At 38.4% G+C, this 14,616-nt stretch overlaps 1 protein-coding gene across 1 annotated transcript; it reads left to right on the top strand.

Annotated features, from left to right (window-relative positions):
- Nucleotides 1–10,004: 10,004 nt before the first annotated feature.
- Nucleotides 10,005–14,395, top strand: LOC130511252 (uncharacterized). Its single transcript, XM_057008161.1, has 3 exons — nt 10,005–10,498; nt 10,547–11,633; nt 12,239–14,395. Exons 1-3 carry the CDS (start codon nt 10,005–10,007, stop codon nt 14,252–14,254), a joined length of 3,597 nt encoding a protein of 1,198 aa, XP_056864141.1. The 3' UTR covers nt 14,255–14,395.
- The last annotated feature ends 221 nt before the right edge of the window (nt 14,396–14,616 follow it).

Here is a 14,616-nt window from a genome sequence, read left to right as displayed (position 1 = left end):
CAAAGAAGATAGTCAAGAAAATGTAATCAAAATAAGAAAATATTAAACTGGAAAGTATGAAAATTGAGTAGTAATCGATGAGTGTAGGCGTTCGCTAGTCACCGTAAAACCAACTCAAAGAACTTCTCCATTTGTTTAAAGTAATAACAATCACTGTATCGATTTTACATATTATTGAGATAACACTTTTTTGTTGGCATTATAGAAGATCATATTAGTTCCATAACACTTCTTTTTCCTTATAGAGACATTTGTCAGCTCCAAACATGTCAGTTTGCCATTCATGGCAATCCATAAATTTCTTGCATTTCTCGTGCTCTCTTTTGCATAGCAAAATTATAGTATAGAGATAATTACCTATACCACAATTGATGTTTGCCAATATGTGAAGATATTTTAGTACTTGTTGCGAGTTTGTTTCAATGTCAAAAGAAAATTTATATAATATTAATTCTTATATAGATTAACTAAATATTTTCTTACTTAATCTTATACACTAAGTCTTATAGTCATCAATTTAAACTGAACGGTTTTGAGATATTTTAAATCCTCTATGTTACAATTAAAATAAAGAAGCCAAAAATACACTGACTAGATATTTAATCATATGTTTAAAGAGAATTCTGGACAGTGGTCTTTCGTGGAACTTCTATGTGCACAGAGCCAAGTAATTATAAAATTCTCTTTTAACTTTTCTATACTATCACCTATGTATACTTTATAACATTTAATTTCTGCGTTTTGGTAGCTCCCACGCATTGCCGCTACCTTCTCCGAGAATCCCAATAGCTGATGAATCAATCACCCTTCAAATTGACTTCCCATTCTGTCAGATTTCTAATCAGATACCAAGTCTAAGTACCATTTTGGATGGGCCCAAATAAAAATAAAATGTAAATTTATAAAAATTGCAAAAAAGTATCTTCAAAACTTGAAAATAGTTATAGATCTGTTAAATAGATTTTAAGCTAGAATATTAGCAAATCAAAAACATAGAGCTTGAGTTTATAAACTTATTTTAAATAATCACAAAATACACTACACATGTAAATTTTACATTTTCTGGGAAGGACTCAAAAACTATGGAATAAACTGTAAAATAAGATAAAACTATAAGAAGAAAAAAAATAAAGCAAAAAGATTTAAAATTATATTTAGAAGACTTTTAATAAATTCTGCTTACAATTTATGGCTTATGAAGTCTACTACCTTTAGATTTTAAGCAAATTTCATTATAATTCTATTTTATCGAATATTTTTCAGATCTGAAAATTCTATACATTAGGGAATGAAAAAATAGTTTTAAATATGAAAACGATCAAAATAGAATTTAAAAGACAAAATAGTATCAAAATAAAAACATAGAATTTGAATCAATAATTTTTTTTGAATATAAACATAGTATTTTAAATAGGATTTTTTTGCTTAATAACCAAAAAAAATTAATTAGATTTTGGGAGAGAGAGTAGAGAGAGATAGGAAGAAAAATTAGTAGAGAAGAAGTGTTTTTAGTTAGTTAGTGAATTTTTTTTTGTGTGTATATTTCACCCAATTTCCCTTTTAAATATATAAATCTAAATCTTACATTTTTAGATTATTCATAGTCGGAAGCAGGTACCGACTTCGTCGTCAATCCTTACCTTCTATATTCCTGACATTACTTCCACAGTGCTTGATTATTACATGTTGGGGAATTCAGTAGACGACCCTCTTTCTTTCTGATATAGAGGATTGTCCGCACGAGATTGGTAACTTTATATTTCTGTTTTGGTGAGACTTGGTCTAGCTTATTTTACAAAGGGGGTTATTCAGGTTGTCATTTTGTGACAAATGTGTTCCATAGAGCTATTTTGTATATTTTGGGATGTGTTGTTATGGAACATGTTCTATATGAACATCTTTTCAAATGTCTTTAGTTTGAGATGTTTCAAGTGGGTGATATAAGTAGAACGTGGAACATGTGAAAAGTGAAAATATTATAGTAGTTTCAAGTGAGATGTTTCAAGTGAGTGATTATAAGTAGTTTGTGTGTTTCTAATACTTGAATGCTATATAATCATATACGAACACTAGTTTTTTTTTTCTTTTTTGAGAAACTATATTAAGAGTGTTGTTGGTTTGAAAAGTGAAAATATTAAGTGGGGATATTGGCGCATAGTGTACGTGACCTCACGACAGTTAGTGATGGTCCAATCGCACATTTGAATTTGATATTTATAAAATTGTAAATGGAATTACCTCACAGTAGTTGTTTTGTTTACGGTGGTAGTTACGTTAACAAATAAGATTGAACGTATAAGGTAGATTGATAAATAACAAATTTTGAAAATTTTAAAAGTGCACTTTTACTCAAAAGGTTGTCAAAGTTACAAAACCAAAATTGCAACAAACAATTTAAAGAAAATGGTGGACTAAGTGTCCAAAACCTTTTTTTTGTTGAATATATGTTAAATTTACTCAAAAAGAAAATACACTGTTGTTGCAACTTGTCCTACACTTTTATAGTTCAAAGAAACCAAATTTTGAAACTTTGTGCTATCTTGTGGAAAGCCGCACCCCTAAAGCTGCGGCAAAAGTGAAGTTCAGGACCGGTCTAAAGGAGAGACACTTGTTTCGGACTTGCCTATCAAGCATACCAACCATGACCGAGACTGTTGTTGGAGTAGCTCTATGCCTTCTATCATTTCTTTCACGCCATAGGGAATGTATCGAAAGCTGTAAGACATAGCGGATTAGGAATTTGGTGAGAAGCTCCTGTCTGTTATCTTTGATAATCTCTGTTATTTCTGTCCAGTCTGTTGTGAATCTCCCACGAAAAAGATCTTTGGTTAACTGAGACCATACCTCGGAAGTGAATGGACAAGAGAAAAACAAGTGGTCCCTGGTTTCCAACAGGTTGCAGAACACACATGATGGGTTTACATTAGAGGACCAGAGCAGCATTCTGTCCCCGTTGTTAGACAATTTAGCAAAGCTAACCAAGTAAAGAAAGCTAGTTTTGGAGTGTGATGTTTGAACCATAAGCCTTGTGCCAGTCAACAGTTTGAGCTTGCTGATGAAGCAAATCCCAAGTGTTTTTTGTACTGAATACTGGTTTATAAACGCCAGGAGAACTCTTCCAGACAGCACAATCCTCTTCATTTGATAGCTTGGTTCTCAGCTCTTCAATAGCAGCTTCGATGATTGTAACGATCCGATTTCGGTTACGGAGTTTGTTTAGCACGCCAACGTCCATGCACACACCCACAGGTCTATATTTTTGCCTATAAATACCCACCTCTCACATTGATTTAGTCACCAAATTCATCAAAGAAAAAAAAAGAAATAAAGAGAGAAAAGAGTTAATGGGAGAATTAGGGGATATTTTGTAGTGACTGAGCCACCACCAGAGTTCGCCGGAGCCGCTCACGCAGTGATCACGTCCAGCTTGTCACCACCGATCATCACCCTAGGTAACCATCGCAAACCGCCATGCATTTAGTTTAAGTTTCGGCCGTTTTAGTAAAACACACATACCTTCCTAACCGCTGAGTATTTCGTGCATGCAAGACAACCATCATGTTCCTCTCGTCGAGACGAAGTCACAGCCACCGAAATCGTCGAAATCGGAGCTCAGACGAAGCCGTACGCGCCTCCGGAAGATCAGCCCTCGCTCGAGAGTGAAACGCACGCTCCGCCGTCTCCGACCACCGTCCGCCGTAGCCGCCGCACCCGGCTGCCGTCAGTTCACCGTCGGGAATCCGCCGCCGCGTGACCACCGCACCGCCGCCGGTGACTTTTCCGGTAAGCCACCGTCCCTCCGCCGTCGTCGCCGGTGACTCGCCGGTAACTCGGCTACTCGGCCGAGTCGTCCCGGGTCAACTCGGTGACTCAGTCAACCGGTTGGTTTGACTGGTTAAATTAATTGCGAATCAGTTAGGGTAAACTGTTCGGTTAAAACTAATTAGATTTCGGTTAAGGTAAACCGGTCGATTTAATTAATTAATTAATTTAATTTCAGTAAAGGTTAAACCAGACGGTCCAATTGATCGATTTAGGTTAGAGAAAACTAGGTGGTTAGGTTTAATTGATTTCTGGTCAAGGTTTGACCGGGTTGACCTTTGACCAGCGGTTTGACTTTTACATAGACTTTGACCAGACCCTTTTTCACTCGTTCGAAGGGCGTTCTGACCTGAAATTTAGCCCTTATTTCAGATTTGGAGTCTATTTTAGCATCTGGAGTTCATAGATACCACTTCTCTACATTTTCTAAGGTGAGGGCTCTTTCCGAACTTCTCGTACATGACTTAGGATTTCGAATAAATATAATTTATCTTTAATATGTTCCGTCTGCTTGAAATCGAGTCTGTCATTGCTTGTTTAGTTTAGGTTGCTTGCTTAAACTGGAACTAGGGTGTTAGATTGTTCAACATTGATTGCTTCACTTAATGTTATTTTAGTTAGAATTGTTTGTAGACGGCTACGGGAAGGTGTTCCTGTATGTCAGATTGTGTGGGGGGGGTATGGCCAGTTTAGTCGACCGGCTGGACCGTATTCTGGAGGTGTCGATGAATCGTCTGAGGGCGGTGTACGAGCACTATCTCGAGTGGTTGTTGTATTTTGGCCTGTTAGTGGGCAGCGGGTGTGCACCTCGCTAGGATCATTGTTTGATGCCTTTGTACTTTAGGTACCGTGATTGTACGTATTAAGATTAAATTATTTTTATCTGTAATGCTATGTCTATGTCCATGAATTTTGGGATTAGCATCCCATACCTCACTGAGCGACTCCCCTGTTGCTCACCCCTCCTTCTTTCTCCTTTCAGGTGAGACCGCCGAGCAGGAGTGATTATACTGGACGGATGCTTTTGAGTGCTATTGGGCTTTTGGGCTTTTTATCACTTCTATCGTTATCTCCTTTTAGGCCTTCGAGCTTTTATCTATCGTTTATGTTATTTTGTATTTTCGGACTTACGGATTTATGTTGTTATTGTTATTTTGGATGTTATCGATATTTACGGATTTGACTTTATGGTATTGTGATGACGTAGATGTTGACTTTGGAATATTTATAAATTGATGAAAACCTCCCAAGGATGATGCACTCTAAGTTGGTGAGGGGATAAGCTTTGCATCCAAGAGACTGTGAAATCTCAATAGATCAAAGGATGTGGATTGAATGGCACACAAAGGTTGCGGAAACTCCTTTGATTCACCGGTGGATCGATTCTCTAGATATTACACACCAAAGAAATCGACAGCTTGATGGATATGACACACCAACAAGGAATGGATAGAGAGATGGATTGAGAGACGCCACAAAGATCTGTGAAAGGATCTACGATAAGTCTAGACCAGCCATGAACATAGATATGACACACCACGAACATGGAGTTCCAAAAATTACAAGACATCACATCTTGAAAGAGAGAAACTTCTCTAATCTTTTATTGAAAACAAACTTATTTTATTTCAATGGAGATTAAAACTTATTTATAGGAAACTAAACTTGCTCACAAAGCTAGATATTTAATAGTCTAGGAAATCACAAAACAATGCATGGAGGAGAGAGAAGCTTTCCATGCAATTTATTCTCCAATTTTCGTCACTCTTTTTAGACAGTAAGGAAACCACTTGATTTTGGATCTTCTTGGGTTTGGAACTTGATAAAAATGGGCTGGACATGTTAGCTAACATCATGGCCCAATTTCTGAATGTCTTTCATGGCCATAACTTCATATATGAGCCCAAGATCACATCATACTCCTCCTCTTCAAAAAGATTTGTCCTCAAATCTTGCTTTCCAAAGAAAGAAAAACTTGAACACACACTTCCCAAAAGATCCAGCAGATTTGAAGAATAGTAAAAATAAAACTCCATTTTTGTTGTAGAAGATGGATAGATGAGAATGATGGATAACAGAAGTGAATACCAAACTCAGAGTGTGCTCTGATACCAAATGATGAAAACCTCCCAAGGATGATGCACTCTAAGTTGGTGAGGGGATAAGCTTTGCATCCAAGAGACTGTGAAATCTCAATAGATCAAAGGATGTGGATTGAATGGCACACAAAGGTTGCGGAAACTCCTTTGATTCACCGGTGGATCGATTCTCTAGATATTACACACCAAAGAAATCGACAGCTTGCTGGATATGACACACCAACAAGGAATGGATAGAGAGATGGATTGAGAGACGCCACAAAGATCTGTGAAAGGATCTATGATAAGTCTAGACCAGCCATGAACATAGATATGACACACCACGAACATGGAGTTCCAAAAATTACAAGACATCACATCTTGAAAGAGAGAAACTTCTCTAATCTTTTATTGAAAACAAACTTATTTTATTTCAATGGAGATTAAAACTTATTTATAGGAAACTAAACTTGCTCACAAAGCTAGATATTTAATAGTCTAGGAAATCACAAAACAATGCATGGAGGAGAGAGAAGCTTTCCATGCAATTTATTCTCCAATTTTCGTCACTCTTTTTAGACAGCAAGGAAACCACTTGATTTTGGATCTTCTTGGGTTTGGAACTTGATAAAAATGGGCTGGACATGTTAGCTAACATCATGACCCAATTTCTGAATGTCTTTCATGGCCATAACTTCATATATGAGCCCAAGATCACATCATACTCCTCCTCTTCAAAAAGATTTGTTCTCAAATCTTGCTTTCCAAAGAAAGAAAAACTTGAACACTGGGGGTCATTCCGAGAACCTTTGTTTTACTTATGTTTAAAGAGAAGTACTTGTGTGTTTCAAAAGAATTCTATACTCTCAATCCTCTATTGTTTTACTTATGTTTAAAGAGACTTTGCTAACAGTCACTGATCTTCCACAGGATTATCCTAGTGAACTAGTCTCTCTTTTGCAGGAGTATAATGATGTGTTTCCAGAAGATAACCCCATAGGATTGCCACCAGTGCGTGGGATTGAGCATCAGATTGATTTTGTTCCTGGCTCCACTCTTCCTAACCGACCAGCATACAGAACCAATCCTGTTGAGACTAAGGAGTTGCAAAGACAAGTGGAGGAACTGATGGAGAAGGGTCATATCCGAGAGATTATGAGTCCATGTGCTGTTCCAGTACTTCTTGTGCCTAAGAAAGATGGTAGCTGGCGCATGTGTGTTGATTGCAGAGCCATCAACAACATAACAGTGAAGTATCGCCACCCTATTCCTAGATTAGATGATATGCTTGATGAATTGCATGGCTCTAGCATCTTTTCTAAGATAGATTTGAAGAGTGGGTATCATCAAATTAGGATGAAAGAGGGATATGAGTGGAAAACTGCTTTCAAGACTAAGCATGGTTTGTATGAGTGGTTGGTGATGCCTTTTGGCTTAACTAATACTCCTAGTACCTTTATGAGATTGATGAATCATGTGCTTAGATCTTTTATAGGAGTGTTTGTGGTAGTTTACTTTGATGATATCCTAGTTTACTCCAAGAGCTTAGAAGAGCATATAGTTCATGTTAGGACTGTTCTTGATGTTTTGAGAAAAGAAAAGCTCTTTGCTAATCTTAAGAAGTGTACTTTCTGTACGGATAACTTGGTCTTTCTAGGCTTTGTTGTGAGTGCAGATGGAATAAAGGTGGATCAAGAGAAGGTGAAAGCCATACAAGAGTGGCCGACTCCTAAAACCATAAATGAAGTAAGGAGTTTCCATTGGCTAGCAGGCTTCTATAGGCGATTTGTGAAGGACTTCAGCACTATAACAGCTCCACTGACTGAGATTATCAAGAAAGATGTAGGATTCAAGTGGGGAGAAGCACAAGAAACCTCATTTCAAATCCTTTTATTGAAAACAAACTTATTTTATTTCAATGGAGATTAAAACTTATTTATAGGAAACTAAACTTGCTCACAAAGCTAGATATTTAATAGTCTAGGAAATCACAAAACAATGCATGGAGGAGAGAGAAGCTTTCCATACAATTTATTCTCCAATTTTCGTCACTCTTTTTAGACAGCAAGGAAACCACTTGATTTTGGATCTTCTTAGGTTTGGAACTTGATAAAAATGGGCTGGACATATTAGCTAACATCATGGCCCAATTTCTGAATGTCTTTCATGGCCATAACTTCATATATGAGCCCAAGATCACATCATACTCCTCCTCTTCAAAAAGATTTGTCCTCAAATCTTGCTTTCCAAAGAAAGAAAAACTTGAACACACACTTCCCAAAAGATCCAGCAGATTTGAAGAATAGTAAAAATAAAAACTCCATTTTTGTTGTAGAAGATGGATAGATGAGAATGATGGATAACAGAAGTGAATACCAAACTCAGAGTGTGCTCTGGCACCAAATGATGAAAACCTCCCAAGGATGATGCACTCTAAGTTGGTGAGGGGATAAGCTTTGCATCCAAGAGACTGTGAAATCTCAATAGATCAAAGGATGTGGATTGAATGGCACACAAAGGTTGCGGAAACTCCTTTGATTCACCGGTGGATCGATTCTCTAGATATTACACACCAAAGAAATCGACAGCTTGCTGGATATGACACACCAACAAGGAATGGATAGAGAGATGGATTGAGAGACACCACAAAGATCTGTGAAAGGATCTATGATAAGTCTAGACCAGCCATGAACATAGATATGACACACCACGAACATGGAGTTCCAAAAATTACAAGACATCACATCTTGAAAGAGAGAAACTTCTCTAATCTTTTATTGAAAACAAACTTATTTTATTTCAATGGAGTTTAAAACTTATTTATAGGAAACTAAACTTGCTCACAAAGCTAGATATTTAATAGTCTAGGAAATCACAAAACAATGCATGGAGGAGAGAGAAGCTTTCCATGCAATTTATTCTCCAATTTTCGTCACTCTTTTTAGACAGCAAGGAAACCACTTGATTTTGGATCTTCTTGGGTTTGGAACTTGATAAAAATGGGCTGGACATGTTAGCTAACATCATGGCCTAATTTCTGAATGTCTTTCATGGCCATAACTTCATATATGACCCAAGATCACATCATACTCCTCCTCTTCAAAAAGATTTGTCCTCAAATCTTGCTTTCACATCATGCTATTTTCAATCAAAAACCTTTGTTTTATCTTTTCTTCTTGCTTGTCGAGTAGATTGAGTGTTGGTGTGTAATATCCAACTTCTGGTGTGTAATATCCAGAGCCCAAGGATCTCTTCTTCGGTGTGTCATATCCGGATTAGATATCTAGGAGTATCAAGAGCCCTTTCATAACTCTTGTGTCACCATTCGATCCACTGCCTTTGAGAAACTCGAGTCTCTTGATTCGTTTCTGCAAAGGATTATCCCATCCATCCAGAGAAGCATCCTAGGATCTTATCAAGTGGTATCAGAGCAAATCTGGATAGGGAAGTACTCGTTTTCTTCAAACTTTCACTCGATCTGTTCTTGGCTTTCATAACCATTGATAGATCTGAGTTTTGTTGTGTTGTTTCTGTCGATTTGATTCACTTTCAGTTCAGTATTGCTAGATCTGTTGTTGTGTGTTTCAAAACTGATAGATCTGAGATTTGTTGTTTCGAAATTGATAGATCTAAGAGTTTCTCTTATAGATCTACTCTGGATCTGTTCAAATCTTGTTACTTTCTTGTTAGATCTGTTGTTTCTGTCAGTTTATCATCCGATCTGTTGATTAACCTGTGTAAGATTGATAGATCTGATCTTGTTTTGTTGAAATCTGATAAAATAGACAGTGTTGATCTTGTGATTTTTGAAAAGACTCTTGAGATCCTTGCAGCCTGTTTCATTTTCTTGTTTTGTTTCCTTATTTGATTTTGATTTCGAACTCTCTTACTGGCTGAGTTTGTTATTTATTTCAGGTAAACACTTTTGTGTTTGAAGAGTGGTGAACAAAGATCAAGATACAAGCAGCTTCTTCCTTGCTGGGCGAGTACTGTAGCTACAGTGAAGTCTGGTGCCTAATTTTCTCAAGTCTGGTGCCTAATCTTCTCAAGTCTGGTGCCTAAATTTTCTCAAGTCTGGTGCCTAACTTCTCAAGTTTGGTGACAATGGGCAACGAGACTGATGAGGAAGCAGACCTGATGAGAAAGAACAAACTGTTGATGGAAGCAATGGCCGCTCAGTTGAAGCAAACCATGTTGGAAAGCATGACTGAGATGATGAATGAAAACATGAAAGAGATCAGAAATGAAATCAGACAAGCTACTGGTCAAGGTCACAGTAATGAGTCCAGAAGGAACCGTCGAACTCACACTCCACAAGAGCATGCTGGTTCACAGGAAACTGATAACTACTATGAGCGCCACATAAGTGAGAGAAGTGGTTCTTCCTCAGCATCACGAGGTAGTAGAAGAAGAACTCGTCGTGATCATGATGATAGAAGACCTTACCGTGATGAACTTGCTGGTTTGAAGCTTAAGATCCCTCCCTTCCATGGAAAAGTTGATCCTGATGCTTATCTTGAGTGGGAGAAGAAGATTGAGATTGTATTCAACAGCCGACACTACACCAATGCTCAGAGGATTCAATTTGCTGCAACTGAGTTCTATGATTATGCTTTGAGCTGGTGGGATCAACTGGTAACTACTAGGAGGATGAATCAAGAGTATCCAGTTGATACTTGGAAAGAGATGAAGTCTCTTATGCGCAAGAGGTTTGTGCCTAACCACTACCACCGGGATCTTCATCAAAGATTGAGGAGACTTACACAAGGATCCAAGACTGTGGAAGAGTACTACCAGGAGATGGAGTTGCTGATGTTGAGGGCTGGTATATCTGAGGACAGAGAAGCTACTATGGCAAGGTTTCTTGGAGGGCTTAACTGCGAGATACAAGACAGTGTGGAGATGCAGCACTATATAGAGATAGAAGAGATGTTGCACAAAGCTATTCTGGTGGAGCAACAGATTAAGAGAAAGCATCACTTGCGAGGCAACTATGGGTCCAGCAAGTATCAGTACACTAAAGAAGAGAAACCATCTTATCTGAAGGATAGCAAACCTCAGCAGAAAGAAGATATTAAGCCAAGCAGCACATTCAGCAAAGACAAAGGCAAAGCTGAAGCTACAAGCTCTAGAACTAGAGATGTTAAGTGTTTCAAGTGTCAAGGAAGAGGACATTATGCCAATGAGTGCACCAACAAGAAGGTTATGATTCTACTTGAGAATGGAGAGTATGAATCAGAAGAAGAGCACTCCGGTTCTGATCTGGAAATGTCTGGTGAAGAGAGTGAAGTAGAACCGGTTAAAGGAAGGTTGTTGGTGACAAGAAGACTCTTGAACTTGCAAACTAAGACTGAAGAAACTGAGCAGCGTGAGAACCTCTTCTACACTAGGTGTTTGGTTCAGGGAAAGGTGTGCAGCCTTATTATTGATGGTGGAAGCTGTGTCAATGTAGCTAGTGAGACTATGGTGAAGAAATTGGGTCTGAAAGTTCAGAAGCATCCTAGACCTTACCGGTTGCAGTGGCTCAATGAGGAAGGTGAGATGAGAGTCTCCAATCAAGTGCTGATACCTATAGCCATTGGTAGATATGAAGATGAGATCTTGTGTGATGTATTACCAATGGAAGCTAGCCATATTCTTCTTGGTAGACCATGGCAGTTTGATAGGCGAGTGGTTCATGATGGTTTCACCAATAAGCACTCTTTTGAGTTTAATGGAAAGAAGACAGTGCTGGTACCTTTGTCACCTAAGGAAGTTCATGAGGATCAACTCCAGCTTCAGAAAAAGAAAGAGATAGACCTCAAGCCCGATCAGAAACATCACAGCCTCTATACCAAACAGGAAGATATCAAAAGAATTCTATACTCTCAACCCTCTATTGTTTTACTTATGTTTAAAGAGACTTTGCTAACAGTCACTGATCTTCCACAGGATTATCCTAGTGAACTAGTCTCTCTTTTGCAGGAGTATAATGATGTGTTTCCAGAAGATAACCCCATAGGATTGCCACCAGTGCGTGGGATTGAGCATCAGATTGATTTTGTTCCTGGCTCCACTCTTCCTAACCGACCAGCATACAGAACCAATCCTGTTGAGACTAAGGAGTTGCAAAGACAAGTGGAGGAACTGATGGAGAAGGGTCATATCCGAGAGAGTATGAGTCCATGTGATGTTCCAGTACTTCTTGTGCCTAAGAAAGATGGTAGGTGGCGCATGTGTGTTGATTGCAGAGCCATCAACAACATAACAGTGAAGTATTGCCACCCTATTCCTAGATTAGATGATATGCTTGATGAATTGCATGGCTCTAGCATCTTTTCTAAGATAGATTTGTGAAGGACTTCAGCACTCTAGCAGCTCCACTGACTGAGATTATCAAGAAAAATGTAGGATTCAAGTGGGGAGAAGCACAAGAAACCTCATTTCAAATCCTCAAAGAGAAGCTTACTAACTCTCCTCTCCTTATACTTCCTGATTTCTCTAAAACATTTGAAATTGAATGTGATGCCTCAGGAATTGGTATTGGTGCTGTGTTGAGGCAGGATAGAAGGCCCATAGCATACTTCAGTGAGAAACTAAGTGGAGCTACTCTCAACTATGCCACTTATGACAAAGAACTATATGCCTTGGTGAGAGCTCTACAGACTTGGCAGCATTATTTATGGCCAAAGGAGTTTGTCATTCACACAGACCATGAGTCTCTCAAGTACCTCAAGGGACAAAGCAAGCTCAGCAAGAGACACGCCAGATGGGTAGAATTCATTGAAACCTTTCCTTATGTGATCAAATACAAACAAGGTAAGGAAAATATAGTTGCTGATGCACTATCAAGAAGGTATACTCTCTTGAATACTCTTGATGCTAAGTTGCTAGGATTTGAACAACTTAAGGATATGTATGCAACTGATTCTGACTTTCAGGAAGCTTATCAATCCTGTGAGAAATATGCTGCAGGACATTACTTTAGGCAGGATGGATTCTTATTCTATGATAATAGATTGTGTGTGCCTAACTGTTCTTTGAGAGATTTATTTGTCAGGGAATCCCATGGAGGAAGTTTAATGGGACACTTTGGTATTGCCAAGACTCTTAAGGTTTTGCAGGATCACTTCTTTTGGCCACACATGAAACGAGATGTTGAGAGAATCTGTGGAAGGTGTGCAACTTGCAAAGCAGCTAAGTCAAAGATCCAACCCCACGGTTTGTACACTCCTTTGCCTGTTCCTACTCACCCCTGGAATGATATATCTATGGATTTTATTGTGGGTTTGCCAAGGACCAAGACAGGTAAGGATTCTATCTTTGTAGTTGTGGACAGGTTTTCTAAAATGGCACATTTCATTGCTTGCCATAAGACTGATGATGCATTGCATGTTGCTAACCTGTTCTTTAGAGAGATTGTGCGCATTCATGGCATGCCTAGGACTATAGTTTCTGATAGAGATACTAAGTTTCTTAGTTATTTTTGGAAGACTCTTTGGTCTAAGCTAGGTACTAAGCTGTTATTCTCTACTACATGTCATCCACAAACTGATGGGCAGACTGAGGTAGTTAATAGAACTCTTGGAACTCTCTTGCGTGCATTCATTAAAAAGAATCTGAAATCATGTGAAGAATATTTGCCTCACTGTGAATTTGCTTATAATCATGCTCAGCATTCTGCTTCTAAGTTTTCCCCTTTTGAAATTGTTTATGGGTTCAATCCCATCTCACCTTTGGATCTAATGCCTTTACCTGAGTGTGAAAGGGTCAGTATGGATGGGAAAAAGAAAGCAGAGATGGTACAGCAAATCCATGAACAGGCAAGAAGAAACATTGTTGAGAAGACCAAGCAGTACACCAAAAGAGCAAACAAAGGCAGGCGTGAGATGATCTTTGATGTAGGTGATAAAGTGTGGGTTCACTTGCGCAAGGAGAGGTTTCCTAAAGAAAGAAAGTCCAAGCTGATGCCAAGGATAGATGGTCCTTTTGAGATCATCCAGAAAATCAATAACAATGCCTACAAGCTTGATCTTCAAGGTAAGTATGATATAAGCAACAGTTTCAATGTTACTGACTTGATCTCTTTTGTTGCAGATGAGCCAGATTTGAGGACAAATCCTTTTCAAGAGGGAGGGAATGATATGATCATGGACCAGTCAAGTAAAGAAGACAAGGAGACCATGGAGGAACCAGCTGATGAAGATGCTCTCACCATGCCTAAGGGTCCCATGACTCGAGCCAGAAGCAAGCAACTCAAAGAAGCCATTGGAGGACTACTTAAGACATCCATGAAGCAAGAAGAAAGTCTTGGAAGAAGCTTGATCAACCAAGACACACTTACCACAATTCAAGCTATTTCTTTTTCTAGATAGTCATCAAATGAGCAAGTAGCATATGTGTGCTCTTTTTCCCTATCTTTGGTTTTGTCCCACTGGGTTTTCCAAAGATAGGTTTTTAACGAGGCCATATGTTGCTTTCCTATCACTCATTTGATGTACTTAGGATTTTCAGACTTTCATATTTTATCTTATGTTTTATTTTTAGACTATGGTTTGTTTTTATGTCACATTAAGAGACCAAGGAGCCTGTTCCTTGCTCTCTCTATATATATGTGCTCGGAAACCCTAAATGAAGTATCCAATCTTTTATTTTTCAGACTCTTGTCTCTCTCTCTCTCGACTGCAAGCTTCCTTGTAGTTCTGAGATTTCTTGAGTCTTTGTTAGTGTGTCATAT

Source organism: Raphanus sativus, chromosome 4 (assembly GCF_000801105.2).
Source record: "Raphanus sativus cultivar WK10039 chromosome 4, ASM80110v3, whole genome shotgun sequence".
NCBI lineage: Eukaryota > Viridiplantae > Streptophyta > Magnoliopsida > Brassicales > Brassicaceae > Raphanus > Raphanus sativus.
The sequence above is the reverse complement of the archived record's forward strand: the minus strand, read 5'-3'. Positions and strand labels throughout refer to the sequence as shown.

What these genes read in the sequence shown, in the direction of transcription:
- LOC130511252 (XM_057008161.1), top strand. Translation starts at nt 10,005, where the DNA reads ATGGGCAACGAGACTGATGAGGAAGCAGACCTGATGAGAAAGAACAAA. An exon ending in ATTCAATTTGCTGCAACTGA is followed by an intron (nt 10,499 to 10,546) that starts GTTCTATGATTA and finishes GGTAACTACTAG; the next exon opens with GAGGATGAATCAAGAGTATC. An exon ending in ATGGAAAGAAGACAGTGCTG is followed by an intron (nt 11,634 to 12,238) that starts GTACCTTTGTCA and finishes AGATTTGTGAAG; the next exon opens with GACTTCAGCACTCTAGCAGC.